We start from the raw sequence: 20,036 nt of genomic DNA, 5'->3' as shown, positions 1-20,036 counted from the left end.
ATCTTTGGCGTTTTCTGACTGAGATTAAATGTTCTATTAAATCGCATGAAATAATCATCACCTTCTATACTATCCTTGAACTGAACGGAGTTTCGATCTAATTCTCGTTTACGTAACGACCTATAAGTACTTCTTTTTTGGAGAGGCCAGACCTTCATTTTCCCATTTTCATGATATTTTCTGCTATCTTTTTTCTTCTTCGTAGGATATAGCAGTGGGTCTACCCGTGGTTGAGCTTTTGATACCTCTTTGACCTTTAAAATGTTTACATAAGGTTGCTTTAAGAATCATATAAATTATTGATGCTGTGTATGGTCATTTCTTGATTATTCTCAGCTTCAAAGGCTGATTTTAGAGTCTCTGAAAGTATTGGAGCAGCAGCTTACAAACTGGGCCAAGTGGAACGTAGGCTACTCTTGCCTCGTCCATAATTTTGTCGAAGACAAGTGTAACCCATGCATAAAGGATTACTCTCGATTAGGTACTTCAGTTTAAATAATTTCACAATTCTCTTCGGAAGTTATACGCATCGACAACCTGTTAACTCACTATGCGACGACAATCGTCAACAATGTGTCAAATTCAAACCGTAAATGAATGGCTAGCGAACGTTAGTATTCAATAGGTGGAACCATTTTACAAAAGTTGAATTAAGCAAAATAAGCGTTGATTCCACTTGCCCCAACTTTCAACTTACCTCGGTGTATCTTACTAAAATATTTAGCTTCACTTTTTCTCTCTTTGTTCACTCCTTTCTTCGCTATTGGTGAATTTCGGCTAACCCTGTAATTTTTGTGAATTTTTTATATTGCTACCAACATTTATATTCATCTTTTGTTTGCTAGATTTCTTCTATCGTTTATATTATAATATCAATGTAGTGGCGGCAATTCAATGTCAACATTAATTCGATATTCTTTTTCTATTTCCTATCTATATAAAAAAATATTTTTTCGTAGTTCTTTTCCTTTCCTTTCCTTTCTATGGTCATCTTCAAATGTTCTCGTCCTGTATCAGAGATGTTATGATCGGTTCTACGAGCTTATTTCTTTTTTTTTAGCGGCAAGTTGCCACCTCAGCTCCGACTTTGGTGTATTATTCCTAAATACTAATTAAATATGTTATTTCACTCTCTTTTCATTATGTTTTCTATTATCAGATTGAATATTGCTCTTGCTCTTCTAGTTTCAAATATCTCAGTCCTTTATGAGTCGCATAATGGCGCTTTCTGAGTCAATAAATACGACTATCATTATTTTTTTAAAATTTACATTCTTTAATATTACTAAAAATAAAAAGCGATAGACAATTTAATAGGTATAAAACTTAACTCATACATAATATTTATATCGAAAAAAACTGATACACAAATATCTACTTATCTTTCTTCTTAAGTTCTACTACTAATACGATTATCAAAATTGTAGCGCATATAACGGCTATTCCCACAAGATATAAGAGTTTCTTTCTGTATTTATTCTGATATCGAGACGCTTTAACAAGCTGCTCTGTACCTTCTTCTATATTTCCAGCTGCATGATCAATACTGTTTTCGATGGTATCTGCAAAAAATATTCGATTGTTCATTGGGTATTAATGATTCAAATGATTACTATACTATGGTACTCCTATTAGGAATGATGACAAGAAATTACCAAAAGAGAGAACGAAAGGTCAATCATTTTACTGAATATTTACTGAAATCTCAATAAAGTAATAATAATGAATATCCCGATTGAAATGATGTATATAAGATTTAGATTCAACGCTTTTTAAGAAATAACTAAAGATATTCAAAATAATATTGTAGCATTTTCTTTGCACCCTGTAAATCATAAGAACCGAAAATCGTTCACATCATTTTGCATTCTAAAAATATTAGGATAAACACCTTTAAGAGTTTGTTTATATTATTAAGTCTAGCTTTCAAGGTATTTGAATTGCCATCTCACTTTTCAATTCGTTGTGTCTCAGTTCCATCTATAGAATTTTTAAAAAATAATTGCGCAGTTCCGAATGATGATATATACAAATGATTGGCTTTTTACTAAGTATTAAAAAATAAAGCACTAAAATCAGAATAAAAAATCAGAAGACAACTAAAATTTTACAAGTGTTAATAAATCAGAGGATAAGTTTAGCAGATGAACAACAGGGTTGTCGTAGTGGAAGATCGTGTGCAGATGCAACATTCGTTATAAAGCAAATTACTGAGAAATCACTAGAGTATAACAGACCAGCATTTCGGTGTATGATTGACCTAAAGAAAGCGTTTGACAGAGTAAGACTCAAAGATGTAATCCATCTTCTGTATAATAGAGAAGTTCCCATAAATATTATAAAACCTATCGAAAACATCTACCAAAAAACAAAATGAAAGTCAGAATAGATGGACAACTTACAGAACCTATAGAAATAGGTAACGGAATAAGACAACGCAATAAGGGGATTTATTGAGCCCCATGCTCTTCAATTTGATCATGGATAAAATCATCAAAAGCGTTAACAAATGAAGGAGATACAGAATGGGCAACAAAGAAATAAAAACACTCTGTTACGCAGACGCGTCGACGACCTAAGATGAAGATATTCTGCAAAGACTGGTCCACAGATTTAACCTAAAAGCAAAAGAATTTAATATGATGATCTCATCTCAGAAAACTAAAACAATAGTAGTCAGCAAAGAACCAACCAGATGTAAAATAAAAATTGATGGCATCGGTATTGAACAGGTAATGGAAATAAAATACCTGGGAATTACACTGTCTAGCTATGGAGATCTGGACAAAGAAGTAAGAGATCAAGTACAAAAAGCAATTAGACTGGCAGGATGCCTTAATAACACTATATGGTGACACAGAGACTATAACACTGAGATGAAGCCAAGAATTTATAAAACCAGTCTAAGACCAATAATGACATATGCCTCAGAAACAAGGCCCGACACAGCCACAATGCAAAGGCTACTGGAAACGACAGAGATGAGAGTACTGAGAAGAATTAAAGGAAATACGCTGAGAGATCGAAAGAGAAGTGAAGACATTAGAAGAAAATGTAACGTACAGTGTATAAATTAATGGACACAAAATAGAAAAAATAATGGAATAACCACATAAGCAGAATGGAGGAGACCCGTGTCGTCAAAATAGCAAGAGATAAGTCACCAAACGGCAGAAAAAGTATCGGACGTCCGCGCAAAAGATGGAATGACAACTTTCCAAAGAGGTATTAATCCACCAATGAACAAGTAGAATTGCTTATAAAGAGGAAGAAAAAGAAGACACTTTTGGTCTGGAAGCAGAGGGAAAAATATCGGTGAATCTTGCCGGCGAAAGTTGGAAAAAAAGATTATCTGAAATGTCTGATAATACCATCTAAATGTAATAGTCATTTAAGTACACAGTTTAATATTCTTATTTAAAGAAATGCAGTGTAGCAGCGAAGCAGAAATGAAATTTTAAGTGTTTAAAGTTAGATAAATAACGTTTTAGGTCATTGCCAACTTGATGAATACCTCCTGGCAAACTTTTTGCGACCACTCAACAACACAGTACTTGCATATACAACCACACATCCCTAATTCCAGATGGTTTAAGAATTTTAATACCGCTCGTAAATATACAACAACTTTAATAAGATTGAGATTTGATCACGCTTGTTATCCTGTTCATCTTGCTCAAATCAAAATATACAATTCAGACTTATACGAAACTTGTCAAGAACAAGGAGATCTTAACCACATCTTTTTAAGTGTTCCAAATATCTTCAGCATTCAGGAACTCTTTTAAACAACTTGCAAACTCTGCAAATATTTCCTCCATATCAAATCAATAACCTGTTGGCTACTAATAATAAAAAAGTTTATGATTGTTTGATTAAATTTATACATACTGCAAATGTGTGTCTGTAGTCAATCTCGGCTAAGCTGGTTAACCTTTGTTTTAACCCAATTGTTTATTTACCTTTCTTTCCGTGACCTATTACTAGTAATGTCTTAAACAAATGTACTGATGGGTCCCTGGACAAGAAACTTGGAAATTAAAAACGACAACGAACGAAACAATTTAAAAATTACTCTTTTAAAACAAATAAAATTGTATAATAGAACATTTACCTACGGTGGCTCCTTGGCTATGTACCAAGGACCCCAACTCCCGCATAATTTGATTAACATCTAAAATGTCGGATTCTATCTGCCTAATTCTAGTTTCTCGCTCTATTAACATGTCTTGTTCAAAGGCCAATTCTCTAGTTTTTTGAGCCTGCATTTGATTTTCATCATTGTCATCCTGTGCTGTTTCCTCCACACTTTCTGAGGGTACCAATAAATGCAATTTTTGCTTATTGGCCACATCCTAAAAGAAAATAAATATATAATGTATATATATTTATTAAATGTACAGTGTCATCAACAATAATCTTATTTTAGTATTAATTTTATTTATGTGTATAATCTTTTAATTTTCTGTAAGTATTGTAAATCTAAGTGTACGTCAGTGTTTTGAAATGTTTGTTTTTTACAGTTACTCCCTATGAAGCCATCAAATAAATGGCGAAATATTGAGCTTTAGAAAAAACAAAGATTTTTTATTTAATATAGACCACATACCCGATATTTCCAACATATTTATAAATTGTTTTTTGGTCGAAATAATCACGTTAAATATATATATATATATATATATATATATATATATATATATATATATATATATATATATATATATATATATATATACAGTGTGTCCGTAAAGTAAGGAATAAATTCGATATTTCCTAAATGAAAAGCCTTTTTAAAAAAATCTAAAACACGTCGATTTTTAAATTTAATGTTCTACATTTTTCAATAAAATTTCATTATACAAGGTGATACACATTACAGTGATGACGGCTCTTTTTTTTAAATGTAACACCCTGTATTTTAGGACATTTTTAGATCGATAAAAATGAGCTGATTTTAAAATAGTATAATACTTGGGTCTAATGGATATAATGTGAAAGATATGGGCTTAGAAAATAAATTATTTATTATCAATTGCAAAAAAGTAGCCTACTTCTAGTTTTTCGTAAACTGTAGTTATTTTTAGTAACGATCAATAACAATTAAGTAGTACAATAATTGTATTAATTCGTGAATGTTCTGTATTATTGCTTAGAATTAATTTTAAGTAGAAATGAATTTGAGTGTAAAGCAAAGAATTGAAATACTCATGATGATTGGGTATGGAGACAAATCGCGAACTCAGATGGAAGTGTGTAATTTATTTAATGATAAATATCCAGAAATACCCATCACGCAGTCAAGAGTAAGTAAGATTGAAAAGAAATTTCGAGAAAGTGGTACGGTTGAAAATGCACGCAAATCAGGCCGTCCCTCTGTAAATTATGTTACAACATTAGATGTTCTACTTGCTTTTGAAGAAGATGCGCACACTTCTGTTCGTAAGGTAAGTAGTAATCTCGATGTTTGCAAAACAACGGTACACAAAGTACGTAAAAGTAAGTAAAGTAAGTAAAATGCACAGTTGTACAGGAATTAAACAAGGATGATCCAGATAAAAGAATACAATTTTGCGAAATAATGATGGATAACAGCCACCGAAACCCTCTCTTGGTTCAAAATATTATTTTTTCTGATGAGGCTACATTCAAATTAAACGGCGGGGTCAACCGTCAGAATTGTAGATACTGGGCAAAAGAAAACTCCAACTGGATGCGGAAACATCATACACAATACCCGCAAAAGGTAAACGTATGGTCTGGCATTGTTAGAAATAAAATCATTGGACCCTACTATTTCGAAGGTAATTTAAACGGGCCAGCATACCTTCAGTTTTTAAGTGGGTATCTCGTACCTACTTTAGTTAATTTATTCCCTAGTACAATTAATCTTGGGGGTTTTGATAAAAGTTTATAGTTTCAACAGGATGGCGCGCCTCCGCATTATGGTTTAGATGTTCGAAGGTACCTAAACGAAATTTTTCCGAACAGGTAGATTGGAAGACGTGGACATACTGAATGGCCAGCGACGTCAACAGACCTCAATCCTTTAGATTATTTTATGCGGGGTCATTTAAAGAATGTTGTTTATAAAACGAAACCTGCAAATATTGAAGACTTGAAAACAAGAATTCGTAAAGAAATAAACAATATTCCTCAAAAAAGCGGGAGATAAACAAGGTTCTACAAGAATTTGTACAACGTTTGGGTTACTGTCAAATACCATAAGGGCTACAATTCGAACATTTAAGATTAAGTCATGTATTAATTACTGGATTACTTTCAAGTTATTTATTATAATTTATTAATATTATAAATCAATAAAAATTAATTTTCTAAGCGCATATCTTTCAAATTATATCCGTTAGACCCCCAGTATTATACCTCTTTGGAATCAGCTCATTTTTATCGATCTACAAATGTCCTAAAATATAGGGTGTTACATTTCAAAAAAGAGCCGATGACGTCATCACTGTAATGTGTATCACTTTGTATAATGAAATTTTATTGTAAAATGTAGAACATTAAATTTAAAAATCGACGTGTTTTAGATTTTTTTAAAAAGGCTTTTCATTTAGGAAATATAATATATATATATATATATATATATATATATATATATATATATATATATATATATATATATATATATATTCATATATTATACATATACATAAGAATAAACACGAAAAACAATAATTGCTAAACACGTTCAAGCCGACTCATTCATACAAGGACTAAGATTTTTCTCTTAGTCCTTTTTAAGAATTTCCAAATAATTTGTTGTATTTTATAGTTTCTATAGTTTCTTCGAGACAAGTATAAGAGAGAAGTTTGATTTTGTGGTAAAGGTATTTATTCTTGAGCCAGAGTGTGCATCAAATACTTAATTGCATCATCATTATGTTTGCATCCAAACAGCCAATGATTAATATCATCAGCATAACCATTGCAATCACAAAGTTCTTATTCAGATAGATTTAGTCTATATAGGTATGTCTTGACAGTGGCATGGTTAAAGAGACATCTAACAAACATGGAATAAACATTTCTATTGGGGTAACTTCTTACGGCAAACGGCTCAGTAGGTAAAACTAGATGAATTTTTGTATAAAGATTATTGCTTCGATTACAGAAAGCATACCATTCAATTTCCCAATTTTGTTTTAGACTTTTCCTGCAAGTGGCTGTTAGATCGCTTCTATCCAGCCAAGTTATTTTTGATCCTTTTAAGATTGCCTCTTTAGCATAAAAATCTGCTTTAAGGTTACCGGAAATACCAAAGTGTCCCTTTACCCAGACGAAATTTACAGTAGTATTTTCTTCCAACGGCTTAAGTTGGTTTACTATTAAGACTATATATATATATATATATATATATATATATATATATTAAGACTATTTTTATATAAATGTTTACGTGAGTTTTCTAAGCTAATAACGCAGACATTGTATCTGACATAATTACAACTTAGTGGTTATAAATTTTTTTGTTGACAGCCCATTCTAGAGCTTTATGAATTGCGAACATTTCTGCAGATTATATAGAGCATTGTTTATCTAACTTGAACATTAGGGATTCTTTGTGGTCCGGAATATATACAGCACAACCGACTCCCAATCTTGATTTAAAACCACCCGTAAACATTCTGCATGGATTATTAAGCTTGGCTATCTAATGCTGACAATCAACTTGATTCTCATTGTCAAAATTGGAAAACCAAACATTGACTTTGGCATAAGAAACATTGAAATTTGATTGAAAGAAAGTTAAGTCACACGGAATGTTTAGACGCTGAGAAACGTTGGGATATGTCACTGCCAGAATAGGAGAATTTCTGTTATGCCACCATTTGTCGACTAGATTAGAAACAGAAATATCACACATTTTTTGTAGTAGCTCATTTTGATTGTAAGACTGACATTTGAGAATAAGTTCTTCAGCTAAAAATAGTCGTCTTAAATGTAAGGAAGGTTCCATAGATTCGGCTAGAAGATTGTAGGTGTAGATTTGCGCGCACCTAGAACTAATCGCAGAGCCTTCATGAAGGCGATCTAGTTTTTTAAGACGACTGTTTGTGGCAGATCCGTATAGAAAGCTTCCATAGTCGAGAATGGATCTGGTGTACGCACGATAAAACATTAAGTTAATTTTAGGGTCGGCACCCCATCGATAGCGATTAACTACTTTAAGAATATTTAAACGTATCTCACATTTCATTAAGCACTTGTTAATGTGTTCGTCCCATGTTAACTTGGTGTCCAATGTAATACCAAGATAAGTGTAGTGATTGTGAATGGGTATACTTAAGCTGTTAAACATAATGCTGGATATAACTGGTAAACAATGTCGCGTAAAAAATACCACAGCTGATTTTTTCGTAGTAAGTTCAAACCCTTGTTTAAAGAAATACTATCTTGCGTCACACATAATCGTTTTTATTGAGTTAATACTTTGTTGGTATGAATTATTCACAGTGTAAAAGCAGAAGTAACACCAAGGTTGGTGAGCAGTAATTATGACATTATCGTCATGGTTGAAAGGAATTTTCTGATTGTGAACTCAAATGTCAAGGTTTTAATGTTTTCCGTTGCGATAGAAATTTCGATACTAGCCATAAGTCCAGCGGAGGTGGAGTGATAATTTTTGTTCAAGAGAGGATCAAATGCAGCTATGCGAAAATTACAGAAACAAGGGTGACACAAGTATATGTCTTGTCTAATTAATAATACCTGTTTTATCATTGGTGGAGTCTACATACCCCTCAGTCTTTCCGTGAAATCTACAGTTTGCATTGTGAGACAGTTGAGGGATTGATTCAACAATATCCAGCTGTGAATGTTTACCTGTCCAGTCCAGTGTCCAACAGGTGATCCAGCAATTGATGTGTCTCAATCTTTTAGTTATAATCAGCACAGTTATTTCAGCATAATAACATACCAAATGATCTCAATATATTTTTAGATTTAGTTTTTTTCAATTGTAGAGAATGTGTTGTAACTAAGGCCGTTAACCCTCTTATGAATTTTAGTTTGCATCATATTGTTTAAGATGTTAGTATAACTATTTTAAAAGAACCTTAGTCTAGAAATCTTGTATATAATGAGTTTTACTATGACTTTACAAACGGCAATTATATGGATTTAAATATTTATTTATCATCTATTGTTTGGGTAAAATGTATAGGGAATATTGGCATAAATGTTGCAGTTTTTTTCAATTTTTTTCAAATTATTCAGTTGCGGTTAGAATGTAATAGACTTTCAGATATCTGTTTTTCTAACTACATGAGAGGTCTAAATGCAATACTAATGCAGAATGTTTAAAGTATTTTTTTAATCTGTCTATCCTGACAATCAAAACAGTTCATGTTCATAGCTTCTTGAAAATAAAGAATACTAGTAATAACATTAAGCACACAGAAATTTCAAAGCTAGAAATCTTAAAGAAATTCTGGCTCTTCCAAATAAGCTTACAAATGGTCCTGATGGTATGTCATTCATATTGGACATGTTGTCCAATGTGGTGTGCACAAAATGTATTGCTATTGTATCTACTATTTAACACATTTTTGTCATCTTCAACTTTTACTAACATTTGGAAAGAAAGCTATGTTGTTCATTCCAATTTTTGAAACCGGACAAAAAAAAATAACATTGAAAACTGTATCCAATCTGCAATACTACAATTATTTGATTGACTAGTTAGCAAGCAGAGTTCTTGGATGTGTAAGGGTTTTATATGTGAAGAGCAACATGGCTTCTCCAAAAACATATCAACTTTGACTAATTGATTAACCTATCAACTTGATATTGAACAACATTGAAAGCAGGAAGTAGACTGATTCAATTTACACAGATTTCTCTAAATTGTTTGATCATGTTTATCAGGAAATACTGTATACTAAGCTGATTTTGAATGGGTTATAGCCAAACTTTGTTTCTTGGTTGAGAAGCTCTTTCACTGGTCGCATTCAAAGAGTTAAAATAGGTTGTTATTTTTCTGAGGAAATTGTGGTCACATCTGGAGTTCAACAGGGAGGCCATGGTTCTCCTCTGCTATTTAATATTTTGTGAATGATATAGTTACATGTTTTTTGTATAGCAGCTGTGCAAAATTTGCTGATGATCTCAAATTTTGGAGAACAGTTAAAAGTATTTTAGATCACAAACTACTTCAGAATTACTTAAATGGTTTATAGGAGTGGTGCCAAAAAATAAGCTATATCTGAATATTTACAAATGCAATAAGTTTCTCTAGTTTCTCTACTAGGTTTGAGTCAAGTTACTGTATTGATAACCAGCCAGCAAAATACACATATACAGTAACAGATCTGGGTGTAATTTTCGATGAGGAATTAAACTTTGTCGATCATATTACATATATATTAATTAGGGGGTCAAAGGTAATGTGTTTTATTACTAGAAACTCTAGTTTTTTCTCCATTGCAACCACCAAAATACACATCTACAGTAACAGATCTGGGTGTAATTTTTGATGAGGAATTAAACTTTGTTGATCATATTACATCTATATTAATTAGGGGGTCAAAGGTGATGTGCTTTATTACTAGAAACTCTAGTTTTTTCTCCATTGCAGCCACAAAAATTGTCTATTGTTCTTTGGCCAGGTCTATGCTGGAGTACTGTTCAGTCATATGGTCTCCTTATTTCCGGATACATTTTCATTCCTTAGAAAGGGCTTGGCATAAATTCATACGGGTGTGTACCTTTCAAAGTAGTATTAGAATAGCAGACTATGACTACACTATCATGAAGAGGTCTATGAGCTTGCCTGTTTTAAGTGTGAGGAATGATCTGTTTGGTTTAACTTTGATTTTTAAATTAATATATGGTAGAATTGCTTGTCCCTCTCTTGTGAGTCAGATTGATCTTAGAGAACCATATTACCATGGTTTGCATCATCTAAGTGCATTTAATGTTCCATTCTAAGTTTTTTAGAACAAACCTATGGTACTAATAGAAGACTGAATAGAAGGTTAAACAACCTGAATGTATATGTAGTTAATATGTCTCCCAATGAATATATAAATATTTGTAGAAAAGAGTTACTGGTACCTTAGAGCTTGGAAACTTAACTTCATTGTAATAATTCTTTATATTTTTATTGTAACTAGGTTAATAGTTTATATATTTTTTTATTTTTAATGTTATTTTCCCATCTTTGTAGTACTGGATCTTAGAATCATAGAATTAAGTTCTAGCTCTATAGGTTTTAAGATTTTATTATACATATATAAGTGTGTATATGTACATGTGTATGCTCTGCTAAAATTTTACTCTCGAATATTTGTGATTTTAAATTTCTTAGATTTCCTTATTTATGGGGGTACATTTTGCAAGAAATAAACAGTCCAGAGAGGTATTTACAGAAGGAGTGTTTAAGCCTTGAAAACATCATAATAAAACTCTGAAGGTAGAAACTCTTTGTGGAAGACAGCGGATAGGAGTTGGTCACAAAGGCTCTCCAGTTTCTCTCCTGTGAATTATATATATATATATATATATATATATATATATATATATATATATATATATATATATATATATATATATATATATGTATATGTATATGTATATATAAATACATATAAATATATATATATATATATATATATATATATATATATATATATATATATATATATATATATATATAGATTATTTCCTGACTGTGAATTTTTAAATAGAAACTTGTTTTAATTCCTGGGTTTGTCAGTCTGTTATAAATAAAACACTTAATTATATTGCTTAAAGATTTCAGCTATTTACCATTTTCAATAAGCACTTTGATTATGTAAACATTATTTAATACAATTCATATTTATGTCTACACTGTTTGCAGAGCACAAACCAGAGAAGAGTGGAGGACTCATGGGGAAGCCTTTGTTCAGGAGTGGATGCAAAAACCTCAACAAGAAAAATAAGTCTTTTTCAATTATCTGCATAATTAATAGAATTTTTACATTGTTTTTACATGTTTTTAGCCAGTATCTTCTTTCTATTTTTCAAATCATACTAAAGAGTTTATTTAATTGACAACATTGAAAAAAAAATAATTAAGAAAGATGATATTTTTATGTAAAAATAAACATCATAATTTAAAATATAATCAAATCATTTATATTGATTGCCTTGATTTATGATAAGAGAGAAGTTTAATGATTTAATAATAAATACTGATAATTAATATCCTGTTTTGTTTTTGCAATATAACCATTTGTCTGGGATGATTCAGACTTTAATTGTTGGACTTTAACCTTCTATTGTTATTTCTAATGTATTTTTTACCTTTTGCAAAGCATGATACCTTCCTACTGCTTCTTTGAAATTTTCTTCTAATTTTTCAACTTGAAGAAGCCTTTGTTTGTGACCTTTTGAAAGCTGCTTTAAATTACTAATTTCCTTACTAGTACTGGCAGCTATTTGATTTGTACTTAATTGGGTGACATGGCTAAAATAATAATTAATGAAAGCAATAAATTATTATGTCTCAGAACATTATAACAATATTATTAAAATATCAACTAAACTTACACTTGATTTCTTATGCCTTGGTTGTCTTTTTTGGTTCCAATTACTTTTAAAGCATTTCCCAAAACTTTGATACTCTTGTTTATTGTATAAATATTAGTAACTACATTTTCTGAACTATTATTAAATTCCGTAGCTATTTGATCACTAAATACTACTTGTGTTGATGGAGCTATAGCCCCGTAAGTTGGAGGCTGACGGTTCATTATTTAGTAATACTGAATTAAGTCTGATAATAATCTTCATAGAATATTGAAAATAATGGGTGGAAGTCAATAGATAACATTTAACATCAGCTGTTCTTTATTTGGTTATTTTTGAGATAACTGTCAATATTGACATCGCTGTCAATTTTCTTCTTCTTTTAATTTGTTATTTGATAAATCCCAGAGTGTACCTATAAGTATATGGATGAATCACTGGACAGCCAGAGATGTAAGAGAGCAGACAGCTAAAAATACTCTTCTTTTTGGATATTTTAGTTTCATCGTCTAGAGTCATAGATAAATTACACCTAGATTGGTAACAGGGATAGCCAAGGTCAAATCATGTTCGGATTAAGCGCCCATTCGCTTGGTGGCGCTGCTAGTCTCGTTCCTGCACGGAGTGAGTGTGCTGTGATCAAGTCAAAGTTGAGTTTAGACCATCGAGTTTAGACAAATACGGCGCCATATTTGTATTTGTTTTATTTTTTATAATTTATTTTATAATTTAAAATTTTTTGTATAAATAGTGCAAAATCGTACAATTTTCGACGATTTTTTATTATGGAATCGAACACATTACATGGAATAACAATGTAGAGACGAAGAACTGAACAAAAAAGATGTGTTCCAGATTGCATGGATACTACCAAAGAATATAGACGCTTAAGCGTCTATATTCTTTGATACTACTTTTTTAAGTCCAGGACATTATATGGATATGTTTGATAAATGGGTGAATGCTGTTAAGAGCCCTAATTAGAGAATGCTGCAAAAGAAACTATTTATAACAATTTTCGTGTATGCGCTAGTCATTTTAAAGAGGAAGATATAGTCAATGTTGGAAATAGCGGTATTACGAGAACAGCCGTTCCGAGTTTGTTTTTACCAGGACCAGGTAAGAACTATTATACCACTGACCTATATTCTTATTCACATTATATCTGACCTTTTACTATAAAATTAGTTTATAAATTTAACCTAAAATTATATATTATAAAACCAGTCTTACTTAGCTTAGTATTTGAATTATTTGTAGGTGGTGGTTCAACAACTATCTTAAAAAGCATCACCTTAGAGAGGGTTCGGCATAAATTTCTACAGGTGTGCGCCTTTCAAAGTTGGATTAGATTAGCAGACCATGACTACACTATCATGGAGAGGTCTATGAGCTTGCCTGCTTTAAGTATGAGGAGGGATCTGTCCCTCTCTTGTGAGTGAGATTGGTCTTAGAGTACCATATTATAATACCATGGTTTGCCTCATCTATGTACTTTTAATGTTCCATTTTGTAAAACAACCTATGGTCAAAGAAGATAGACGCTTATAGAAGACCAGTTCAAATGGGCGATTTGGTTACGGTTTAAGAGGGTGGCTGCATAAACTCACAGCGTGGTGCCGTGGCCGTCGGCTTAAAACTATCTTGAAAATTTCATAATGAAATATGTAGTTAGGGGGAAGTGGGAAAGGAGTACGAACGGGTAACTTTGCATCTACGCCTAAACAAATTTCGATGCCATTGATTTGCAAACTGTCTTTTTTTTTGTTTTTTTCACAATAAAATCTTTATTTTCAATATATTAAATTGTTAAATTTTTAATTTTAAAACTTAAAAATGTATGATATTTACAATATTCAAAGTATTTATTTTTTTAATTGTATAACTTTGAATTAAAAATTGGTTTGTTCCAACACAACGAAAAACCGTCACATAACTTTTTATTATACTGTTTTTCTGCCCAGAAATTAACGAAACAATTTTAAAAAATTTCAATTTAAAAAAAAAGTATTCAATGAAACTTTTTACTAAATTATGAAATTTTCCATTTCGCCAAAACTTCCATTTCATCCATAATTTTTCAATAACAACAAAAAGCATTCCTGATTTATTTTTGAAATAACAAAATAAACTTTAACAGTACATTTTAATGAATAGTACCTATATGTGAAAGTTTTTACGCTGTATGGGTACTATTTAATCTTGTTTTAAAATAACAACTAATAGTATCTAAAACATAATTTTCACAATGAATGAATATTGGTGAAATTATTACAATATAGTCTTAAACTGATTTATACTTAAGATTTGTACATATTTCAATTAAAAATTTGAATTATAATAATTTTTCTAAAAAGATTAATTTATTAAAAGTTAAAATAATATTATTTTCTTTAAACAATTTTATAAAACGCAAAAATTTAATCCTATTCTACGACCACGCGGCATCTACATATAAAAATATCTAAAGTTGCATTTATTGCCCCACTCTTTCATATTTTAGAAGCAAACCGCTCCTTAGTGGTACCACGTGCAACACGTGCGTTCCACTCGTCCCACTTTTCTTTATCTATGTCACATCTTTTGCTATGCTCAAAAATAACAGTGAAAAATTCTTCTATAAGCGTCTATATTCTTTGCTATGGTGCTAATAGCCCACTGAATAGATACTTATCTTTGTTAAACAACCTAAATGTAAATGTATTTATTATGTCCCTCAATAAATATATAAATATTAGTAGAAGAGTTACTGGTACCATAGAGTTTGGAAACTTAACTGTGTAAAATACTTCATGTTTTTATTGTAACTAGGTAATACTTTACATATTTTTTTATTTTTGTTATGTTATTTTTCCATCTTTATTGTTTGTGCTGGATTTTAGAATCATAGAACTAACTGTTGGGTTTATAGGTTTTAAAATGTCATTACATCTTTAATTATATATATATATATATATATATATATATATATATATATATATATATATATATATATATATATATATATATATATATATATATATATATATATATATATATGTGTACATGCATGTGTTTGTGTACATAATATATTTTTATTTCACATTATTTAATTTTATTATCTTAAAATACTGTGTACTTAACCACTAAGTTGTAACACTTAATCGGCTTGTCCCGTATATTAGCCTGCATCCACATAGACAGCGGTAAGGTGTTCAGAGTTATGAATAAATAAATTTGAATGTGTTGACAGGGATCTTTCCTATTCTGTTGATGACAGGGATGGGATGTCTGATCTTAAGATGACATACTGGTGAAAAAATCTGTTGATTGTAATTGTGTTTGTCATTTCAGGCATAAAAACATTATTATCCTCTGTTGTTTGGAGTTTATACTGAGCAAATAAAGTTACTATATCAGGTTTTAGCAAAGCTTACATTCTGGGTGAAAACTTTAAGCATACCTTAGAAATAAATTATTTACCTTATCCATTGTTCTTTTTTTTTGTTCGTTTTTTCTATTTGCTATCATTCGGTTATTCCTCATTCTTGGGTTTTCTTTTTGCAAGAAGCAATATTTTGCTAATCTAATCAAAATCATAATTTTGTTGATAACCAGAATATTTTTCTGGAACTCATATTATGATTCTGATTATAAGAATAAAAGTATTATCATATAAATATATAACATATAGTATGAGTATAAATGTATATAAACTTCTTTCTAGAACTAAATCATTTAATTGTTCTGTTTCCAACTTAGCAGGGTCCTTGAGTTCTCTCTTTCTGTGAGTAGAACGCCAGACTGTAAGAGTTTTCACTGACCACTGATAGTGTGTGTTATTGCATTAGGATGAAAGTACTACAAAAAACTCAGAATGTCTGATGGCTGTCTGTTACTTATTAGGCTTTAATTTGACATTAGAATTACAAAAAAAATATTTAAATACTGACAAGTTCCTGTCACAACATTTAGAACACTAAATTATACTACATTCACCCGTCCCTATTTTTGAACAAAATATTGCAACTATTTTGGTTTATTTTTAGCTCCAGCTGATTTACAGCTAGAATGAAAATCTGAATTTTCCAATCTTGGTTCATCATTATCATCAGGTTTTTGAACAGGTAAATTTTCTGTCTCATCTGGTATTTATTTAGTAGTGGAATTCTCTAGTGTGTTATTTGGACCTTCATCATTATCTTGATTCAATAATATAACAATTCAACAGTAAACTTCTTATATAGTGCAGAGCACATGGTAAAGCAGTTTTCCATTAAGTGAATTCTAAATTTTTGGTTTTCTATGCTAGATTCACCAATTTCCATATAACTCATTGTATTTTTCGACTTAACCATTTTCTTCATGATTATATGGTGTTGTTCTACTTGAATATATTCCTTTAGAGTGTAGATAATTAATAAATTCTTGTGAAGTAAAGCTAGTTCTCCTTGTTAGATTTGATATATACCGTCATTCTATATAAACCAAATAGTGATTTAATCTGTAATTGGTTAGAATTGCTTTTCTACCAGATAATGTCTGCATTTTTTTAAATACTTCAACTCATTTGCTTTTTTTTCAATTGCATAATGTTTTTATTCAGAATCTGTGAGGGTATGTGTGAAAAAAGCAATTGGTTTTCCAGATTGATTGCTTCGCTTATGTAATCGTAGATTAATTTTTTAAAAGCATGTACTTATCTTTACCTTCTAGGGATTTATCTTTAGATTCATTGCTTTCTAAAAATTCTTGAATGTTATATACTTACTAATGTTTGAATTCTTTGGTGGAAGTTTGACAGTTTGGACCAGCCTCTAGTTTATCTGGTCTAAAGTACTTCCCCATTGTAAATTTATGCGAATAAAATTGTAGTAAAATGTCTTTTGCAGAATTAGGCTTTTATTCACATAAAACTTGATAAGAATGCCAAAACAATTTAAATACTGACCCGTTCTTGTCACAACATTAAGAAAACTAAATTATACTACACATGGCTTGTATTATTAATATTTCTTGTAACACATATAACATTTCTTGTAACATTTTTATAAATAAAGATTTTATTCTATATTTTATTCTGTAATTTTTTTAACCACTTTGGCATTTTAATGTAATGGAAAATAAATATAGTCCCAACATAACAAGAAAACCCAAAAAGTATACGAAAAATATTTATTATCGTATAGGATAAGGATTTTTCTTGTTATTTTAGGATTATATCGATTTTCCTTTACTTTAAAATGAGTTCACAATCCTAGGTAATATTACTAAACTTTTGAATTTAGCGCCATGTATATATAGTTATGCGCCCGATCACTAGGTGATGCGCCAATCATTGTTTTATTCCTTAACACGGAAGTTTCAATGCTAGGTGGTAGTGTGCTATGGTCTAGAGTGTCTGGACAAAACACTCATTATTTTTAGGGAGAATTATTATTATTAAAAGTTAAAAGGTAAGTATTAATATCCAATAGAAGTTTTAAAATTATAAACCAATTTTAAAATACATGAAATATTTTTTTTTTAGGCGAGGCTGTTATGACTTTTTGAGAGGCCACCAGATTTGGAGAGTTTTAAGCCGCATTTGACTGTCCATATTTTATTTCGAAAAGAGATAATTGTTTTGGGCTAAGATCAGCCCAGGAGGAGGGTACTTTGAACTGGGAACGAAACTCTAAACATTCTGAAAACTAAATACAGCAAGATCACTATTATCTTCCATTGTAAACATTGTATGTCCAACACTTATTTCATCTTCCAAAATAAATTCTATAGTCAAATAAATGGTGTTCAATGAGCTCTTCATTATCTCCAGTAATTGCCAATATCTTTATTGGAGACTTCGAGATCCGAGCACTATCCACATCAATGCTCAAACCCAGATGCTGGCTACGATATGTTGATGATACATTCGTCATTTGGCCTCATGGCAAGTATCCTTTGGTGTATTTTTAAACCCATCTGAATGGTATACATCCTAGTATCCAGTTCACGATGGAGGTGAAAACTGATTCATCCCTACCGTTTTTAGACGTTGTCATAAGGAAAAAACAATCTAAACATTTTCATTACTCCTGTTTATCAAAAACCCAACCATACCAATCTTTACTTGCATGCAAACTCTCATCATTCACCTTTACAAATTAATTCATAATCATTAATGATTCGGGTGCTCAAACCGATGAGCACGCTAGTTTAAAACAAGTCCTCATCCAAAACGATTACTGCGACAATCACATTAATGGGAAAATTCACAGACATCAATTTCCCACTCACACTCAATCTCAACACAAAGACTCAGACCCTCATCGAAATCTTTTCTTTCCTTACATCAAGGGTGTCACTGATAAAATCGACAAAATTCTTAAATCAAGAAACCAACAGAAATGAAGACAATATTTACCCCTCCCCCACCTCACATACACACACAACAACTTTCATCTCTTGTCTCCGATCAATCAAAAACAACATTTCAAATGAACAACACGGGGTTTACGAAATTCCTTGTACAGACTGCCCTTACAACGACCTTAGACCGAACAAATCGTAGAAATCAAAATGAGATTTATGAACATTCCATTTCTGTTTGCAATTCCATTCCAGCTCTAGGTCAACACCATCTTCATACAGGTCACAAAATTGATTTTGCTCCAGAACCATAGCCCCATCCGCGTATATAAATCAAGAATTATCCGAGAAGCCATAGAAATTGAAAAAAGCCCAAATTGTCTAAATAAAAGAGAAGCCGTCATACGGTCACCTTCGACTTGGAGGCCTCTCATAAAGAAAATATCGTCCGCTCCACCCATCGATCAAAATCCTACTGCCAGAAATGTTCGAGCCAACCCGCGAGCCAATTCCCATGGTAACCCCCACGCCAACCTCCACCTAAACCACGTCACCATCGGCGGTATAAACGAACCGACCGATGTTCCCAGTAGCAGTATTGCATTGGTTAGTAGTTAGTGATCAGTGTAGTAGTGTCTGGAGGCTCGGGAGACTACGACCATAGAATCCCTGAAGAAGACATCAAAGAGGATATCGAAAACTCGGCGCAATGATAATCGACGGGGTTCAACCCAAGAGACTGTTGAGTTTAATATTAATTCTTGTAATGGTATTAATCTTAGCTCTAGGTTTAATTGTATTAACCGTGGAAATTGGAAAAAGTAAAGTGCCACAATTAGCAAATAAATTTTTTAATCCATTGTTGATATGATACCTGTACGAAAAGAAACAACGAAGCGGTGTTGTTATGGAATATGTAAAAGTAATACACGCTCTACATCATTTAAAGACAATACATATCTTCTTCTTCTCTTCTACGGCACTACAGCCCAAAATGAGCCTTGGCCTCCTTTATTTTTTGCCTTCACCCTTGTCTGTCTGTGGCTGCTCTTCTCCATACACGGACTCCTAAAAGTGCTTGTGCGTCGCTGCTTACTGTGTCTTCCCAGCGCTTTCTTGGCTTTCCAACTGGTCTCTTTCCCTGCATTCTGGCGTTCAGTGCTCGTTTT

General features: G+C 31.5%; 1 protein-coding gene across 1 annotated transcript; it reads right to left on the bottom strand.

Moving 5' to 3' along the window:
* Positions 1-1,251: 1,251 nt before the first annotated feature.
* Positions 1,252-12,889, bottom strand: Syx13 (syntaxin 13). The gene is made up of 4 exons (XM_072519974.1): positions 12,559-12,889; positions 12,313-12,475; positions 4,115-4,355; positions 1,252-1,562 (listed from the first exon to the last, which is right to left on the bottom strand). Exons 1-4 carry the CDS (start codon positions 12,759-12,761, stop codon positions 1,375-1,377), a joined length of 795 nt encoding a protein of 264 aa, XP_072376075.1. The 5' UTR covers positions 12,762-12,889; the 3' UTR covers positions 1,252-1,374.
* Positions 12,890-20,036: the final 7,147 nt, after the last annotated feature.

This window comes from Diabrotica undecimpunctata, chromosome 1, assembly GCF_040954645.1.
Source record: "Diabrotica undecimpunctata isolate CICGRU chromosome 1, icDiaUnde3, whole genome shotgun sequence".
NCBI classification, from domain to species: Eukaryota; Metazoa; Arthropoda; class Insecta; order Coleoptera; family Chrysomelidae; genus Diabrotica; species Diabrotica undecimpunctata.
This window is presented reverse-complemented; position numbering and strand designations above follow the sequence as displayed.

Coding starts and splice junctions, on each gene's coding strand:
- Syx13 (XM_072519974.1), bottom strand. CDS start 12,761: ATGAACCGTCAGCCTCCAACTTACGGGGCTATAGCTCCATCAACACAA. Junction 12,476..12,558: donor CAAGGCATAAGAAATCAAGT/GTAAGTTTAGTT, acceptor TTATTATTTTAG/CCATGTCACCCAATTAAGTA. Junction 4,356..12,312: donor GGTATCATGCTTTGCAAAAG/GTAAAAAATACA, acceptor ATTTTCTTTTAG/GATGTGGCCAATAAGCAAAA.